Source organism: Mustela erminea, chromosome 1 (genome assembly GCF_009829155.1).
Source record: "Mustela erminea isolate mMusErm1 chromosome 1, mMusErm1.Pri, whole genome shotgun sequence".
Taxonomy (NCBI): Eukaryota; Metazoa; Chordata; class Mammalia; order Carnivora; family Mustelidae; genus Mustela; species Mustela erminea.
The window spans coordinates 4571803-4590118 of record NC_045614.1 but is presented as its reverse complement, the minus strand read 5'-3'; the positions used below and the strand labels follow the sequence as shown (position 1 = coordinate 4590118).

General features: G+C 58.2%; 2 protein-coding genes across 6 annotated transcripts; both read left to right on the top strand.

Moving 5' to 3' along the window:
- The first annotated feature begins 592 nt into the window (after positions 1-592).
- TUBB4A (tubulin beta 4A class IVa) lies at positions 593-5464 on the top strand. Its single transcript, XM_032308027.1, has 4 exons — positions 593-664; positions 1196-1304; positions 1415-1525; positions 3985-5464. The coding sequence occupies exons 1-4, from the start codon at positions 608-610 to the stop codon at positions 5040-5042; spliced, it is 1335 nt and encodes a 444-aa protein (XP_032163918.1). The 5' UTR covers positions 593-607; the 3' UTR covers positions 5043-5464.
- A 4513-nt stretch (positions 5465-9977) lies between these two features.
- On the top strand, positions 9978-18315 carry DENND1C (DENN domain containing 1C). Of its 5 annotated transcripts, XM_032307965.1 has the most exons (23): positions 9981-10118; positions 11234-11298; positions 11380-11423; positions 11537-11586; positions 11716-11835; positions 11917-11986; positions 12194-12268; positions 12363-12428; positions 12519-12572; positions 12699-12809; positions 13577-13677; positions 13782-13827; positions 13955-14056; positions 14145-14270; positions 14666-14770; positions 15557-15647; positions 15734-15774; positions 16000-16071; positions 16692-16736; positions 16805-16912; positions 17112-17176; positions 17339-17546; positions 17646-18315. In XM_032307965.1, the coding sequence occupies exons 1-23, from the start codon at positions 10102-10104 to the stop codon at positions 18258-18260; spliced, it is 2397 nt and encodes a 798-aa protein (XP_032163856.1). In that variant the 5' UTR covers positions 9981-10101; the 3' UTR covers positions 18261-18315. The 5 variants fall into 5 exon arrangements, with proteins under 5 accessions (XP_032163882.1, XP_032163875.1, XP_032163848.1 ...); XM_032307991.1 differs by lacking the exon at positions 17646-18315 and having other exon boundaries at positions 9978-10118; positions 17002-17176; positions 17339-17449; XM_032307957.1 differs by having other exon boundaries at positions 9980-10118; positions 17339-18315.
- Position 18316: the final 1 nt, after the last annotated feature.

Below are 18316 nucleotides of genomic sequence, written 5' to 3'. Positions count from 1 at the left end.
ATGCGGCTTCAAGTCCTCCGGGGACTGCCCGCCCCCCTCCCCAAACACACCGCAACTCTGGAGCCCCCAGCGCGGCCCCACTAGGAGTCCTCTCAGTTGACGCCAGAGACCTGAATGGAATGGGGAGGCAGGCCACGGATGGGAAACTGAGGCAGGGCCGCCCTGGGGGTGGGTGGGAGGAGGGCAGGGGAGAGGCCGGCTTTCTCGGGTGCTTGTTTCGCCGTGTCTCCGCAGGAGCCGGGTCACCAGGCCGCGCTGGGAGCCGGAGATGGTCCCGTGGAGTTTGGGGGGCTTCATCCCACGGCCTGCGGTGGGGGAGCAAGTGGCCCTGGAGTGGCCCAGCCGGTGCCCCCCGAGGTCTCCAGGCGCTGGACGTGGTGGGGGGGGGAATCCCTCCACCCTCTCAACCTCCGTCCCGGGGCGGGACCAGGGGGCGGAGCGGGCCGGTGACCCGCCGTGACGCGGGCCCCGCCCGCTCATATAGAGGCGCCCGGGGGCCGCAGGGACCGTGCTTCGCCGCCGCCGCCGCCGCAGCGTCTGCCTCGCGTCCCGCCGCCGCAGCTCCCCCATCAGCGCCGCCGCCGCGTCCACCATCAGCGCCACCGCCATGCGGGAGATCGTGCACCTGCAGGCCGGCCAGTGCGGCAACCAGATCGGAGCCAAGGTGCGCGGGGGATGGGGCGTCGGAGGCCGCCGGGAGTAGCGGAGCGGGCCCGCGAGCTCTGCAGAGCTCCCCTACCTTGGGCCCTTCGGAGGGATGGGGTCCCCAGGAGTCCAGTACCCCAGGGACGGCTGGGGGGGGGGGGGCAGAACCAGGCCGGGAACAAAGAGGGCGATGGGGGTGGGGCAGAGCCCTCTTGTCCGCTGGCCACAGCTGGCTTCACAGCTGGCCCACTGTCCTCTTCACATGCACAAAGAGACCCTGCCCCTCCCCGCGGCTGCAGCCCAGGCGAGCTGACGCCGGCAGCATAGGCTGAGGTGATGATTCTGCCCCACCCCGCCCCCACCTCTCCCTTCTTGCTGCCTCATCCCTGCCTCCCCACCATGCCTCCCAGTCCCCCATTCACCTTGCTGGGTGGGGTACAGGTTGGCAGCTAGGGAGGTCGTTGGAGGTCGTGGACCCAGAGACAGGGACAGGCCTGACCTCCTGTTTCCCTTCCTTCTGCCCTTAACACCAAAACCACCATCGCTCTAGTTTTGGGAGGTGATCAGTGACGAGCATGGCATCGACCCCACCGGCACATACCACGGGGACAGTGATCTGCAGCTGGAGAGAATCAACGTGTACTACAATGAGGCCACAGGTAGGGCTCAGGGGCACCTGCCAGAGTGCGGGCCAGGAGGCCGGGAGGGGACAGGATGCTGGTTCCTGGCACTCCCGCACCCCAGCTGCCCTCCATATGCTTCCCTGCAGGAGGAAATTACGTTCCCAGAGCCGTGCTGGTGGACCTGGAGCCTGGCACCATGGACTCTGTCCGCTCTGGCCCATTTGGCCAGATCTTCCGGCCTGACAACTTTGTGTTTGGTGAGTTTTAGGCACGAGAAGCCCCCTCCTTTTTCCTTTTACTTCCAAATGCTTGGTGAAAATTCTCCACATGGCATGGGAAACTCAGTGGTAATCACAGGGACCCACAGCCCAGTGCGGGAGATGGCAGGGCAGTCAGGACTGTGACAGGGGACACACAGGCCACTGTGGGAGTCCAGGACAGGCATGTGATATGGGGGAGGGTGCAGAGAAGACTTCCTGGAGGAGGTGGCATTTGAATTTAACAGTATGGACCTGAGCCAGACTGCCTGTGTGAAAATGCCAGCTCGGACATTTCATGCATTCCACAAATAATTTATCGAGCACCTACCACATGCCAGAAGCGGTACCCCCAGATGGACAAAGCAGATGAAACTCTCTACCCTAAGGGACCCAACCTCCTGATGGAGGGAGATGGGCAACAGAGAAGAAAAATAAGTACAAGTCAGCCACTGACTGAGTCAGCTGGGGGACGTCCACCGGGCTCTTTAATCTCTCTGTGCCCCAGTCTCCACATCTTTAAAATAAGGGTTACAAAAAAGACCTACTCTTCGGGATCTCAGGATGGCCAGGCTTAAAGCCATTAATATGTGTAAAGCACTTAGAACAATGCCCAGCAGAGAGCAAAAGGTAAATAAGCAAGTGTTGTCTTCACCATTATCATCAGTTTCTGCAGTCTAAAACAGGAGCAGTGCCAAGAAGCACTTAAGGGAGGAAAGGTGTGCAAGACAGAGGGAACAGCACGTGAAAACAACAAGACACATTTGCAGCACTCAGGCTCAAGGAGCAGGCACACTCCGTGAACAACTTTCTCTGAAACCTTTCCCAGCCCCTCCTAGGTCAGGCTGGCTGCATAACGCCCACTTGGCCTCAGACCCCAAGCTCCACCCTCTCCCCCAGCACCCCAGGGAACCTCTCTTCCTCAGAGCCGGGTTAGAGTCTGAAGTCTAGGCATTGACAGAACAAGTTGTGTGACCTTGGACATGCGACTTCCCCTCTCTGGTCTAGGTGATGATTCAGCAATCAAATCAATAATGATATGTATCAATATCATGATACGATACGATCAATATGATCAGTATCAATAATGCTACTGTGTGGGTATGGCATGGGTATGGCGCACAATATGTCCTGAGGATCTAGCTGTGGAAGGACTAAATAATGTTGGCCAAAGGATGTGAGGGATTCTAGGATGACCACGGTTGGCTCCATCGGGGCTAAGAGAGTCTATGGTCTCTGGGAGAGAGGGTAGGGAAAAGGCAGTGGAGCCAGCTGGCAATCCTATTTTCTCTAAGGCAGTGACATGGCACAGAGACCTGAAGAAGAGTCAACCATGTGAATATCTGGGGGGGGAGGGCATCCCAGGCAGCAGAACAGCGGGTACAAAGGTCCTGGGGCAGCATCAGGCCTGATGTGCTGGAGAAACAGCAAGGAGGCCTGTGTGGCCAGAGCAGAGTAGCAAGGGGGAGAGAGGGAGGAGGTGAGAGCAGGGAGGTGACAGGGTAGGGGTAGGTTTTTCAGAGCCCTGTGGGCTGCAGGGAGGACTTTGCCTGTGTCTTGAGGGGGTGGGAGGCCTGGAGGTTTGTGGGTAGAGGGGGGTAACCGGACTCGGGTGCTCACAGACACCCTCTGGCGGCTTGGAGGAGAACAGACTTTGTGGGAATAAGAGATGGCGACGAGGGTGGGAACCAGTCCAGGGCAGGGTTGATGAGGTCACACCAGTGTGGAGTCAGAGGAGAGGGGATGAGAGGAAATATTACCTTTTTGTGAAAATACCAGCGCGAATTCTAATACTAATCCTTGTCCTCCTGGAGCTCACACTTCCCTGTGAGATTACAGACAATAAACATGATTAATAGGACAGCACAGGTTTGTCAGTGTTTGTGGGGAGAATAAGCAGGCAAGAGGGATAAAAAATGGGAAAGGGTCCAGTTGTCTATAGGGTGATCAGGGAGAGCCTCACTGAGGGTGATAAGGTCCTGAAGGAGGTGAGAGAGCCACATGGGTATCTGCTGGAAGAGCATTTCAGGCAGAGGGAATGCATGTGCAAAGGCCCTGGGGCAAAAAATGTGCCTGGTGTGTTGGAGGGACAGCAAGGAGGACCCTGTGGCTGGAGCAGAGTTATGGGGGGAGGGAGAGCGGTGGGGGGCAGTGAGGAAGTGGCCCGTCCGGCAGGGCCTTGCAGGCTGAGGGGAAGACCTGGGTTTTTACTAAAAAGTGGAGCTGGTTTTTGAGCTGAAGTGGGATGGCTTTGAGCCGAAGTGGGGCATGAATCGATTTGGGTTTTACCCAAATCCCTCCGGCTGCTGGGTGAAGAGAGGCAAGGAGGGAAGCAGAGAGAAGGACTAACGAAATAACCACCTCGTTATCCACCCGCTAGCATGGCCGGGGGTGGCAAGGGGGGCGAGCTCTCCCCATAACCGCGGGGCATGCCCCCTCCCCGCCCCTCCCCTCTGCAGGCCAGTCGGGAGCCGGCAACAACTGGGCCAAGGGCCACTACACGGAGGGAGCCGAGCTGGTGGACGCCGTCCTGGACGTGGTCCGGAAAGAGGCCGAGAGCTGCGACTGCCTGCAGGGCTTCCAGCTGACCCACTCGCTGGGCGGCGGCACGGGGTCTGGGATGGGCACGCTGCTCATCAGCAAGATCCGCGAAGAGTTCCCAGACCGCATCATGAACACCTTCAGCGTGGTGCCGTCGCCCAAGGTGTCGGACACGGTGGTGGAGCCCTACAACGCCACGCTGTCGGTGCACCAGCTGGTGGAGAACACGGATGAGACCTACTGCATCGACAACGAGGCCCTGTACGACATCTGCTTCCGCACCCTGAAGCTGACCACGCCCACCTACGGCGACCTCAACCACCTGGTGTCGGCCACCATGAGCGGCGTCACCACCTGCCTGCGCTTCCCGGGCCAGCTGAACGCCGACCTGCGCAAGCTGGCCGTGAACATGGTGCCCTTCCCGCGCCTGCACTTCTTCATGCCGGGCTTCGCGCCGCTCACCAGCCGCGGCAGCCAGCAGTACCGCGCGCTCACGGTGCCCGAGCTCACGCAGCAGATGTTCGACGCCAAGAACATGATGGCCGCCTGCGACCCGCGCCACGGCCGCTACCTGACCGTGGCCGCCGTCTTCCGCGGCCGCATGTCCATGAAGGAGGTGGACGAGCAGATGCTGAGCGTGCAGAGCAAGAACAGCAGCTACTTCGTCGAGTGGATCCCCAACAACGTGAAGACGGCCGTGTGCGACATCCCGCCGCGGGGGCTCAAGATGGCCGCCACCTTCATCGGCAACAGCACGGCCATCCAGGAGCTGTTCAAGCGCATCTCCGAGCAGTTCACCGCCATGTTCCGGCGCAAGGCCTTCCTGCACTGGTACACGGGCGAGGGCATGGACGAGATGGAGTTCACCGAGGCCGAGAGCAACATGAACGACCTGGTGTCCGAGTACCAGCAGTACCAGGACGCCACGGCCGAGGAGGGCGAGTTCGAGGAGGAGGCCGAGGAGGAGGTGGCCTAGGGCCCCCAGGAACCTGGAACCTCGCGGCTGCTGCTTCCGCTTCCGCTTGCTTCCGCTTCCGCTTCCGCTTCCGCTCGGGCCCTAGCTGACCTTTGATCCGTGAGCCAGCCTTCCCCGCCCCCGCCCCCGCCCGCGCTCCTTCTCCTGGACCTCCCCCAAGAGCCCCAATGGTGCCCCCAGACCTAGGAGCCCCAGTTGACTGTCGTCCACCCCTCCTGCTGAGCTCCCCCTCCCCTCTGATCTCTGGCTCCCCCGAGCGCCCCTTCCCTCCCCTCCAGCTCTCGCCAACCTCGGTTTCCCCCGCAGGGGTGGTGGAGGGCGGCCGCTGCTGCAGCCTGGGAGCGTGCTGCCGAAGGCGCTGTGCCCTCGACCCTCCGGCCTCCCTTCGCCTCTGCTTAATAAACGGTGTCCTGCCCTGTTTCTGTCCTGTGCATTTTTCGTCGTCCTGCGCCACTGGCAAGTGAGCCTTTCGGGATGGAAGGGGGTGGGGACGGGGCATCTGCTCTGGGGGTGCTGGGGAGAGGGACGGAGGTTTCAGCGTGCCATCCCCAGAGAGCTGGGTAACTGAGTAGGGCAAGCCTCTGAGCCTCGATTTGCTCAGAAGGGGTGGGAGGAGGGCTTCACTTCCCCTCTGTAGTCTGCTGGGGGATCCTCACAGCCTGGTGACTAGTCCCGCGCCCCGCCCCCAGCAACCATCTCAAGAGAGCAAGGCAGAATACACTGCATTTGCTTGACCTATCTTCAGAAGTCAGAGAGTGTCCTCCGGACTCCTAACCAACAGGCTCATGAAAGCCTACCCAGGTTCGAGAGTTTGGGATATAGACTGGAGACAAGATTCCAGAAGGGCATATGGGATGGGAGATGTGGCTGTGACTATCTTTGCAAATTGCAGTTTGCCCCAAGGAGTCTCTTGCCCGATGTCCCACAGCTATGAAGCGGTGAGCCAGAGTTCAAGCGCTGACCCCGTGAAGCCTCGAACTCTGATTCCCCTTTATCAGCCAGAGCTCAGTGCAAGGACTGTGGTAGGCATTTGGAGCAGAAAAGGATTTAATGCAAGGATTTAGGGGCTTGTAACATTGTTGGAGGGTTGTAGGCCAGTATTTCTTAAACTTTGATGTGCAAAAGAATCACCAAGAAGGGGCGCCTGGCTGTCTCAGTGGGTAGAACACACTCGTGGTCTCGGGGTCATCAGGTCAAGCCCCAAGGTGGGTGTAGAGCTTACAGTTTAAAAAAGAAAATGTAAAAAATAAAAATCAACAGGAAAACTTGGCTAGAGCATGGCTTCCTGGGTTCTACATAGAGTTCGTGGTATAGTAGGTTGGGGGAGTGGGGCCCAAGACTGCATTTTTTTTTTTAAGATATTATTTTTATGTAATCTCCCTTACCCAACGCAGGGCTCACACCCACATCCCGAGATCAAGACTTGCGCGCTCCACTGACTGAACCATCCAGGCGCCCCCAGACTTTGCATTTTTAACAAGCTCCCTGCTGATGGGGTTGGTACTGCTCATGAGAACACATTTTTTAGTAGCCCTGGAATCCTGTGGAACATCACAGAGCTCGGCCATCAAGGAGCTGCTTCCTCTGCTCAGTGAGAAATGTAGAGACTCGAGAGGCTGCCCCCAGAATTACCGAATCCAAGGACACCTCCCAACACCCGCAAAGCTGGAAATAGGTACACGTACACCCAGAGTTCTGCCTCTCTGCCTTCCAAATTTTAGGAGCATTTTTCCTTGGTAGAAATTCATCTGCAACCAGAACTGGAGCTGGGAAGATGTCTAGGAAACGTTTTGTCTTGTTTTGTTTTTCATTTTCTCACTTCTGCAATACCAAAGGCAGGCAAACCAGGAGGACGACAAGAGAGGAGGAGAGATGCTGAGAACCAGTCAGCTCTTTCCACCACACTCTGTGCTCGCCCACCACACCCGGACTGGCCTTCCAGCCCCCTGACTGGGTCCCAGCACAGCCAGGAGGAAGTGTAGGGACAACAGCCTGGATACCCCGCCCCCACCAACCCACAGCTCAGCAGGCTCAGCAGAGTATGGGGTGGTGGAGCAGAAAGACAATGGATGAGGCCGTGAACTTGGCTCTCTTTGTTATCTAAAACCCAACGTGGCCCCAAAAGAACTCCCTCTTCTACTCCCAAAACATCCCCTTCTCCAATGAATGGCACCATCCAGTTGCTCAAACCCTAAAGCTAGCAGTCAGCCTTGATTCCTCGTTTCCTATGCCCCGCACGCACTTCCTAGCTTTTGCTGAGGCTCACTGTCTGCAGCTCCAAAATGTATAGCAAATTTGACCCCTTCTCCCCACTTGTCTATAGCCTAGTGTAAGCCACCGTTTTCCACATTCAGAAACCTCCCTGCATTCGCTTTCCTGGACACCTTTCTGCCACTCCAGTCATCCTGAAGTGAGTCCTCCTTCCAAAGCAGCCAGAGAGGAGCCTTTATATGCAAATAAGAGACTGTCCCTCCCCAGCTCAAACCTTCCCACCAACCTCCTCGCACTCAGGCTGAAACCCAAATTCTCACCTTGGTCTCTACCCGCTGCTGACTCCATCCCTATCACCCTCCCCCACACTCATTAAGCTGAAGCTGCAGTGACCTTTTTGTGCTCAATCCAATCAAGCTTGATTCAACCTCAGGGCCTTTGTGCATGCCATTCTGCTACCAGAGGTGCTCACGACTGGCCACTTCTGGTCTACAGCTTTCCGTTCAAATGTCACCTCCTCGGAGCAGCCTGCCCTGGCAAACAGAAATTAGCACCCAGCCCCTCTCCACCCGCTATCTTGTTTCATTTCACTGATGGCCCCTATTGCTAACTCACAAATTATCTTGTCTATTTACACACCTGTTTCTTTTGTCTGTCCTCTTGCCTCTCCACTGGCATGTAAGCTCCACAAGGAGAGGAATCTTGTCTACCTTGGTCACCACGTGCCTAGAACAGCCTGATGTAACACAGGCCCTCGGTAATTCTTTGTTGCATGAATGAGCAAGAGCACTGTAGATGTCCTGATTTTCTCCTTCTACAGAGAGAAGAATGAAGGAGAGAGTACAAAATGCAGCTTCTCAGACTAACCCCCCAGGAGGCCCATTTCCCCTACTCACACCCTTGGGTGATCCCAAGGAGTGTGGGGCTGGACCTGGTGATGGCTTCTGACCAACAGGGTACATCAGAGGTATTGGGACACCACTTCTAAGATCAGGTTACAAAAGACTTGGACTTCCATCTTGATGAGCTCTGTGGCCTTCTCAGCTTGCTTGCAGTAGTGAAGTGAGCAGCATGTTGGGAAGGTCCACGTGGCCAAGAACCAAGGGTATCCTCCAGCCAGCAGGCAGTGAGGGCCTGAGACGCTTGGTCCAACAATCCACAACGAACCCAGTCCTGCCAAAAACTAAATAGCAAGCTTCAAAGCAGCCCCTTCCTCAGCTGGTCCTATGGATGAGACCACAGCCCACAATAGAAGATTCTGATAAGCTGTGCCCTGAATCCTGGCCCCCACAGAAACCGTCAGATGACAAATGTATGTTCTCTTATGCCACTGATTCTAGGGTGATTTGTTACACAGCAATAGTTAATTAATACAGAGAAGTCAAATGACTTGCCTAAGGTCATTAAAGAAGGGAGACATTAAAGAATGGAATCAGGCCTTTGAACTCAGGTCTCTCTGACTCCAAGGTCACTTTCTTAAACATTCAGCTGACCTTCCTCCCACAATAACAGACAGAGCATATCAAAATCTTGATTCAGGCCTCATAGTAAACAATTTACATGAATTATTTCACTGAGACATCACAGGATCTGTGAGACAGGCACCATACCCATTTACATTCCAGATACAGCTCTGAGCTGCCCGGAGAATCCCACTCTGAGTTCACACATCAGGGGTATAAACACAGTCACAACAGACATGCACAGAATCACCTGCATCTTTACACAGTCTGATGGAGGAGACACAGACCCCACAGCCACACAGACGCTCACCTCCAGACTCCCCCCAAAACATGCCAGGCATGTGAATTCTCTCCTGTGCACACCTATATCCATACAGACCTTCTCAGTACCTTTCAGGAGGCCAAGGAGTCTCGCAGGGTCTGTTGAATTTGGACTCCCTCAGTCTGCCTCTGGGGTTTTCTGTGTATGTGCGTGATCATGGGTACCTGTATTGTGTTCTGCCTTTGTGCTGCAAGTATGTCCTTGTGCTTCCCAAGGACAAGGTGGCCATCTGTCCACTTGCATTCTGTCTCTTTCCGGGTCTGCAACTCTGCTTGGGGGTGTCTGGATGGGTCTCTCTCCATGTGTGTGACTATGTCTGGCTATGACTCTGGCTCGGGGCAGGGTCCTGACCATGTCTGTCCCTCTGTTACTGTTCTATCTGTATCTGCGCTCTATGCACATCTATCTCTTGTCCAGATCTGTATTTCCATTGTCCTGTCTGTACCCACAGCTGTGGTCTGTAGTCTTCATCTGGAACCAGCTGCTGGCTGCACCTGTGTGTCACCTCTGCATCTGTCACATGGCTGGGCAAGGACTTCTCCGGATGTGTGCTGTCCCTCTGCACTCCTGGATTTGTGTCCGTGAGGACACTCTGTCTGCTGGACGTCCACCTCCCTGGCTCCCCTGTGTCCACTCTCCAGCCTGGCTCCCTCTGGTGGTCCTACAGGGAATGGCCGGTGCTGATGGGCCAAAGGAAGGAAGAGTTGAGGAAAGAGGAAGCATTTCAGGCAAATTGTGAATCTTTGGCTGCCCCAGAGAGAGGAAGGTTTGGGTGTAATGTCAGGGACTAGAGGTGCCTTGGCCTGGCAGAGCGGTGCTGGGGGTCTATCCTCTGAGCCTGCCACCCATGCTCACCCTACCCTCAGAAGGCTAGAAGGCAGGATGCCTGGGTCTCTCACAGTGGGTGGGGGCGGGGGCCTCCCTCCGGGACGTCACCCCGTCAAACTTCCTCTCCCAGCCACACAGGAAGTTGAGCGGGCTCAGGGCCCAGCCCTGCACAAGCACAGGCCCCCAGGACCCCTGGGGCAAGGGCCCCGCTGCCGGAGGTGGCCCTGCAGGGACCATGGGATCCAAAGCAGAGTAAGAGCTGCGCCCTTTCCCACTCTCTGGACCACGACTCCCAGAGCAGGCCTGGGCTGGGGCCAAGAGGAGCTGAACTGGGGCAGGCCGGGAGGGGCTGTGAGCCACAGCGGCAGGTGGCTGGGACGGGGCAGGTCTCTCAGCAGGCCTGCAGTGTGAACTTGACTCTCAGGCACTCTCAGGCCACTCTCAGCCCCTCTTCTCTCCCTCTCTCTCTCTCTCTTGCCTTCTGGCTCTGCATGACTAAGTCTGTAACTCTGAGCAGGCACCTCTTGGTGTATCAGAGAGATGGGGAACATGGCTTCAGGGGGCCGGCAGGGGACCGAGAGGTGAGAGAAGATGGTGTGGGGCCTTGTGCCCGGATGCTTGTGTGGGGTCGCATGGGCAGGAGGGCGAAGAGCTCGGGGCGTCCCTGGCGGGGTGTCAGAGGCTGTGTCTGCCGGCAGCCAGACCCATCTGTCCGCTGTCTCTTCTCCGGGTCCTGCTGTTGCCCCCCCAGAGCCCAAGTCCCAGCATCCTCTGTGGGGTGGGCAGAGTGGGGGGGGGTGGGCAAGGGAGCACGGCAGAGAGGGCACGGCTCACAGCCCAGGGCTTGTGGCCCTCCTTGCTCTGACGAGAAGTCTGGGGTCAGCCCCTGGGGCACCATGAAGTCTCCCACTCCAAGAAACCTGGGTGGGCGCGCTCTTGCTCTCAAGACGACCCCGGGCAGGCAAGCACACACTGCCCCGGCCACACTCATAGCCACGCAAGAAATTGTGCATGTTATTTGTCCTTGCACTGGCTAGATCTCACACACTTGCACTCCCACCTACTGGACAGCCAGGCAGACACAGGATAGAATCACACACACACACACACACACACACACACACACACACAGTCACACTCTCATTCTGCTCCACTTCTCAGTCATGCACACACCATCAACACCACTGTTCACACATCACCACACAACCTGTACACACCGCCACAAATCACCGAGGGCACACACACATAGTTACACCTGTCACACGCACACACATGTGGCATTGCAGACACACGTATTGCACGGCTGCACACCCAGCAGCAAGCCCCTGGACTCACTGAGCCCATGTCCCATGTGTCTTGTCCCACAGACGGGATCCACCTGCCGTGTTCGATTGGTTTTTTGAAGCAGCCTGTCCTGCCTCCCTGCAGGAGGGTGAGTTGGGGGCCTCAGGTGGGAGTGGGGACCTGAGGGATGGGTCTGGGGACCTGCACTGAGAAGCCTGCTCTCCCACAGACCCCCCCATCCTGCGGCAGTTCCCCCCAGACTTCAGGGACCAGGTATGCAGGCTGGCTCTTTGCTCCCCTTGGACCCGGGCCAGTCCGCCCAAGGCGGAAGACTGTCTTGGCCAGGGGTGGGCTGTCAAGCGGCTTGTGCTTCTCTCCACCCCCAGGAGGCTATGCAGATGGTGCCTAAATTCTGCTTCCCTTTCGATGTGGAAAGGTACGGATAGAAGCGGACACTCAGGGACCCAGGAACTCAGACTGGTGGACACAGTACTGGCTGGGGGGGGGGGGGGACAGATCAGGGAGCTGGGACCCTCAGGTCTCTGAGAACCCTTTCCACCTGCAGGGAACCCCCGAGTGCCGCTGTGCAGCATTTCACCTTCGCCCTCACCGACCTGAGCGGCACCCGCCGATATGGTTTTTGCCACCTACGGGCTGGTGCCCACAGTTGCCTCTGCATCCTCAGGTGTGGGGTATGGGCTCTGGGGTGGGGGTGGGAAGGGCCCTGGCCTAGGGGTAGTTCCTAGAACCTGTCTTCTCCCTATAGTCACCTACCTTGGTTTGAGGTTTTCTACAAGCTGCTGAACACAGTGGGCGATCTCCTGGCCCAGGACCAAGTGAGACCAGCCCCTCCTTCTTAATCCTGTGCTAGTCCCAGCCCTACCCTCCCAAGCCACCACCCCCACCCCCCCCACCCCCCGGCCAGGCTCAGAACCTCCAGGCCTGAGCTAAGACCCTTGGCTCCTCCCAGACCACTCAGCCCCAGTCAAGGGCCTCAGAATCCCCAACCCGCATCCTGGCTCAGACACTCCGCTCCCGTCCAGGTCTCTGAGGTTGAGGAACTTCTCCTAAACCTGCTGCAGCAGCCCCTGCCTGTGTCTCAGGCGTCAGTAGAGCTGGTGAGTAGCCCTCAGCCTCTGGGGGACCCCCTTGGGAGGATGGGGAAGCTGCACCCCAGCCCTGAGGACCACACAGCCACAACCTCTCTCCCAGGGCCGCGGAGTGACTGTCTCCAGTGCGCATAGCATCCCGCCCCCTGCCCCCGGGAACAGCGGGCCGGTGAGCAGAACTGGGGACCCGGTTAGGTTGGGCACCCCGGTGAGGCCGACCCCTGACTGATCAGTGCCCCCGCCCATCGCCCCCTACCAGCTTTCCTGCTTCGTAGCCCCCGACTCCGGCCGCCTGCCATCCATTCCTGAGAACGTGAGTTCGGTGCTGGGGGCGGGAGTCGGGGGGGGGGGGGGGGAGGCGGGGAATCCCGAAACCCACCCAGAGGGGGCGGTCGGATCCTGCGGTTCCCTGCGCCCAGCGCTTCTCTCCGATCCTCAGAGGAACCTAACGGAGCTAGTGGTGGCGGTGACCGACGAGAACATCGTGGGGCTGTTCGCCGCGCTCCTGGCGGAGAGAAGGGTCCTACTCATCGCCAGCAAGCTGAGCACCGTGAGGCGGGGCCAGCCGGGCCGCGGGTGGGGCCCAGGCCTGGCTTGGTCCCTGGGGGCGGGACGGCGGGGCGGAATCCTGGTTCTAATTCCACAGCGTGAGAGTCGAGGCAAAGTCCTGACTCTGCGGGTTTGAAAATCAGGGTTGGTCTGGATTCTGGCTCCGCCCTTCTGGGGGGAATCAGAGTGGGCTGCGCTGTAGTGTCCCCTCTTTGGGAGAGCTTAGTCCAGACCCCACCCACTAGGGGCCGAAACAAGGCTGGCTCCGCCCCTCTGGGGGGATGCACCCAGGGAGCGCTAAATTGTAGTTTCGTCCCTAAGAGGAGGACGAAGGTCGCGAATGCAGGACGAACGCGAGCTCCATCCCTGGGGACCGAGGGAAGCTGAACTCTAGCTCCGCCTCTTAGGGGTGGAGTTACTGGGCTGTTCTACCACTGAGGGGAGAGATCCGGAGGGTTGCATATTAGCTCCGCCCCCTAAAGGGAACCACTAGGACCTGCTGAGTAGTGGCCCCACCAGCTCCAAACACTGTAATTTGCCCAATTCTTGGGCTTCACAGGACTCCAAAAGGGATTTGAATTTCCACCTCTTACCCAGTAGTGCGTGGGGAAGGGGCGAGGAGGGGCAGATAGGGTCCCTGGGGACCTATCTGGGTCTGGGGACGTGGGAAATGGAGCCAGGAGAGCCACTATCCCAAAGAGGGTCCCTGAAGCTTGGGGTGGGGGGCATGTCCAGTCCTTGACTCCACGGCCCCCCGCGTATCCACAGCTGACATCGTGCGTCCACGCGTCCTGCGCCCTCCTGTACCCCATGCACTGGGAGCACGTGCTGATCCCCACGCTGCCGCCGCACCTGCTAGACTACTGCTGGTGAGGGGCGGAGACTGGGAGCGGCGGGGCTAGGGGGAGAGCCCAGGGGTCCCGGAGACTGTGGGACGGCGCTCGCGATGACCTGTCCCCTCGGTTGTCTGCAGTGCGCCCATGCCCTACCTCATCGGAGTGCACTCCAGTCTCGCCGAGGTGAGTGGGGGCGGACCCGGACCGCAGCGGCGGACGGGATTCCCCTCCTCCTGCACTCCCAAGGACCGCCCAGGCCAGAGATTTTCGGGCTCTGAGCGGCCGTCCCCACCCCCAATTCCCAACGCAGAGAGTGCGGGAGAAAGCTCTGGAGGAGGTCGTGGTCATGAACGTGGACTCCAATACCTTGGAGACGCCCTTCGACGACGTGCAAGCGTTGCCCCCAGACGTGGTCAGTGTCACCCCCTTCTATGCTCCTGCCGCGTCGCGGAGGCCGAGGCCTCACACCCGCCCGCTCACAGCCTCCCAATGTCCCGCAGGTGTCCCTGCTGAGGCTGCGGCTAAGGAAGGTTGCGCTGGCGCCCGGGGAAGGGGTTTCCCGTCTTTTCCTCAAAGCGCAGGCCCTGCTCTTCGGGGGCTACCGCGACGCACTCATCTGCAGCCCGGTGAGCAGTGGAGAGGCTAAGGGAGAGACCTGTTGGGTCCTTGAAGGAACAACAACAACAACAACAATGATACCCAGCCTTTGTGGCGTGCTAACTCTGTGCCTCTGTTTGTTCATCTGTCAAATAGAATCCCACGAGTACCCGCACAAAAGGGTCATGGGAGTCAGGGAATGGGCATGCGCAAAATATTTGGATAGCGCCTAGCACATCGTGAGCACTCAACAAATGCTAGGTTTTACTGTCACTATATCTCATTTAATGCTCACAACCGTATGATGAGATAGATCCCATTCCGGTCCCATTTTAAGTTTGCTGCATAGACACACGATAGAATAAGGGACACAGCTGGGGTCCAGGAGAGCCACGGAAGTTTAGATCGCGGGTATTTCTTCTAGGGCCAGCCTGTGACCTTCAGCGAAGAAGCCTTCTTGGCCCAGAAGCCCGGGGCGCCCCTGCAGGCCTTCCATCGACGGGCTGTGCACCTGCAGCTGTTCAAACAGGTGCGCCAGAACCCTGTGGGCGGTGCCGGGGGGCGGGGCGAGGGCGGGGCGAGAGCGGAAAATCCTGGGTCCCTGGGGGGCGAGCTGGAGCTAGAGGGACGGACGCCTGAGTACTACAGGGGAGACTAGAGGCTGTCCCGCGGAGTCCCACCCTCCAGGGTCCCCGGGTCGGGGAGGCATGACGCAACTACCGTTTCCCTGAAGTTGGGAGCCCCTGACTCCCGCGGATAAAATCTACTCCCAGGTTCCTGGGGAGATTGAGGTGGGATTAAATCCCTGGGTGCCTAAGGATAGAGCATCCGGGGCGGGAATGGCACTCCGGGGTTGTGCGGTACGTGCGGGACTCTGTAAGGGGCGGGTCGCGAGTGCGCACTCCCCTGGCTGGGGAGGAGCCGGGCGGGGACTCCGGGGTTGCAGGGACATAGGGGAGAAGTGGAGCCGGATTCCTGGCTTCTTCGGAGGTGGACTGGACTCTAGGGTCCATCTGTGTTGGGATGGGTTCTCGGGTCCCTGAAGATGAGGTCGACTTCTTCCAGGATCACCGAAAGGAGTGTCAAGTCCGACTTCCGGGTCCCTATGAGGGGCGTGGTCTGGTCCGGACGGATTCAGACAGGGGCGGCGGAGAGAGGGTTGGGCTTCTGGCATCCTGAGGAGGCTGCAGACTCCTGAGTCCTAGGGGGTGGGTCCCTGGAGGGGCCAGGGATGGCTGCTGCGTGGGTAGAATCCTGAGTCCCCGAATTCGGATGCGTTGGTGGCAGCCCTTTCTGACCCTTCCCCCTCCCCCAGTTCATTGAAGGCCGACTGGAGAAGCTGAACACGGGAGAGGGCTTCTCAGATCTCTTTGAGCAGGAGATCACCTGCAACGAGGGCTTCTCAGGTGAGCCCTGTGCCTAGCCCGGAGCCCCCGCCCCACCAGCACCCCAGCCTCGGCCCACCAGCCATGACCACGTCTCCTCACTGCAGGCGCTGTTCGCTCCTACCAGCTCTGGGCAGACAACCTAAAGGTAGGAACACCGAACACGTGTTTAGCGTTTATTTTGGGCTGACTTAACTCCATAATGGTCCCCAGGGAGGGTCATCATGATGCTCATTTACAGACAGAAGTGAAGATACTGAGACTCGCCTAGGGAGAGGGCCTTGTTCAGCATCACACCGCTGGGGTGGGGAGGTGGAGTCATGGGTAACCCCAGGGTACCGAGTCTCTCTCCCTTGCCATTCTCTCTCCCCAGAAAGGTGGTGGTGCCCTCCTGCATTCTGTCAAAGCCAAGACACAACCAGCTGTCAAAAACATGTACCGTTCGGTGAGGCTACAGTAGACAGGCCACTTACCGGGGTGACAAAGACAAGGGGACAAGGCACATGTCAACCCCTCATGGGGGCAGGACATTTTACCCCCCGATTTAAAGTGCAAACATTTTGATCAGAACCGAACCAGCAGTTAAGCCATTAACAAGTTTTCCTGCTTTTATTCTCCATTTGCCTACTTTTGTCAGGATCGTTTCTTCCCTATTTGAAATTGACCCAGCTTCATTGGTGAACATCTTCTGTCCCCAGACGCTACAGTCCCAGCCTCTGCCCTTCGGTTTCCTTGTCTCCCAAGCCCCGAAGTGTCCTGTGGCCAGTGTCTGCAGCTCCAAATTGTCCCTTAGGTTTTATTCACTTGTCTGGTTTTTGAATGCTGGTACATTATTACAATGTTCCATTTTTGCCACTCCCCGTTCATTCAGTGGTTATGTCCCCTGGGAACACTTGGGTTGACTTCTTAGTCAATTCGGATGGTGCATGGAGAATTGTGACTGTCTGTGAGGCACAAATGTGAACAGAGGACAAGGCAGTTGTCCTACGGGATGGAGAGCTGAGTTCTCAAAATGCTCGGGGTCAAATCACCGAGGAGGTTAATTCTCTTTTGGCTCCTCCGCAGGCCAAGAGCGGCTGGAAGGGTATGCAGAGCCTTCTGATGTACAAGGTAAGGCCAGTAGCCAATGGCTGGGGCAGTGGAAGAAGGGGCTCCTGGCTCACCCACCCTCTTCCTAGGATGGGGACTCTGGCCTGCAAAGGGGGGGTTCCCTGAGAGCCCTGTCCCTCACCAGCCGCTCAGACCGTCTGCAGCAGCGCCTGCCTATCACCCAGCACTTTGGAAAGGTACCTGTGTCCCCCCACGCCACCCCTCACTGCAAAGGCTCACACCTGGAATTACCACCTAGTCCTCCTCCCATTCTGTCTCCACCCAGACTTCTCACTCACCTACCCCAATATCCGGAACCCACTTAACACTCACCCTCCTCCAGAAACCTGATTCTGTAGTTCCTGAGGCCCCGCCCTCCAAATCTGTCCTTTGCAGAACCGGCCCCTGCGCCCTAGCAGGAGAAGGGGGCTGGAGAGCCCTTCTGAGTCCCTGGAGGAGGGGTAAGGCTCAAAGTTTGGGAGTGGGGAGGGGGCAAAGTTGGAAGTGGGAGGCTAGGACCCATCCACCAGGGGAGGATGGTGCCTAAACTCAAGAAGCTTCAGAGGAGTCCCGTCAGGACTGGGATCTTGGGCAGACATCTGAGGCTGCCCATCCCTACCCAGGGCACCTGCTCTGAGCCCTGAGGATGCCCAGGAACCATGGGCAGAGGAAGCTCTGGACAGCAGTTTCCTGGGGTCTGGAGAAGAGCTGGATTTGCTGAGTGAGATTCTGGACAGTCTAAGCATGGGAGCCAGCAGGACGGGGGGCCTGCGGCCCAGCCAGAGCTTGGACTGCTGCCACAGAAGGGACCCAGACAGCTGCTTCAGCTTGGTGAGAGCCCCCCAGTCCTCCCCGTCTAGTCCATCTTTCTTCCCAGCCCCTCCAGCTTCTGAAGGCCAGCAACTTGCCCATCTCCCCACCCCTATCCAGCCTGACATCCCGGGAACATCAAGATGGCAACCAGATGAGGAAAAACCACCAGAGCCTCAGCCCCTGTCCCTACCTGCTGACCTGCCATCTCTACAAACCCTCCAGCCTTTGGATGCCACGACCTCCTCAAAGGACCCTACTTCCCAGCCACCCTTGGAGGCCAGCCAAGAAATCATCTTTTCATCCCAGTCCTCATCGGCTTCTGTGGATCCAAGCAGCCCAGGAGACCCTGAGCCCCATCTTCTAATCCTACATCTCTCTCCTTCCCCCAAGGCAACCAAATATCCCAGGGCCCAGGAGAGCCCCTGTGCCCAGCTCTCCACAGCACCCACCCAATCCAGCCCTCTGGAAGGTTCCCAACTTCTGGTCCCCACAAAGCCCAACTCGGATATTACCTGGACATCCCAACCCCTTGATTCTTCCTCAGATCCTGGTTCCCCAGAGAACCCCAGATCCCAGCCCTCTGAGGTCCCACAGGCAGAGCACACTCACCGCCAGCTCCCAGAGGGGCCAGGAGCCCTCAGACCCCCTGCTGCACCTGCCAACAGCTGGCAGGATCCCCAGGCTTGGAGCCGGCCCAGAGTCGCTGAGCTTAAAAAGTGTTTTGAAGGTTAAGAATCAGACATCTGGCAGAGACCCCAGTCCTTCAATAAAGCCACAAGAACCCAAAG

What these genes read in the sequence shown, in the direction of transcription:
- TUBB4A (XM_032308027.1), top strand. Translation starts at nt 608, where the DNA reads ATGCGGGAGATCGTGCACCTGCAGGCCGGCCAGTGCGGCAACCAGATC. An exon ending in GTACTACAATGAGGCCACAG is followed by an intron (nt 1,305 to 1,414) that starts GTAGGGCTCAGG and finishes GCTTCCCTGCAG; the next exon opens with GAGGAAATTACGTTCCCAGA. An exon ending in GCCTGACAACTTTGTGTTTG is followed by an intron (nt 1,526 to 3,984) that starts GTGAGTTTTAGG and finishes TCCCCTCTGCAG; the next exon opens with GCCAGTCGGGAGCCGGCAAC.
- DENND1C (XM_032307957.1), top strand. An exon ending in CCCCAGACTTCAGGGACCAG is followed by an intron (nt 11,424 to 11,536) that starts GTATGCAGGCTG and finishes CTCCACCCCCAG; the next exon opens with GAGGCTATGCAGATGGTGCC. An exon ending in TGCACTCCAGTCTCGCCGAG is followed by an intron (nt 13,828 to 13,954) that starts GTGAGTGGGGGC and finishes TTCCCAACGCAG; the next exon opens with AGAGTGCGGGAGAAAGCTCT.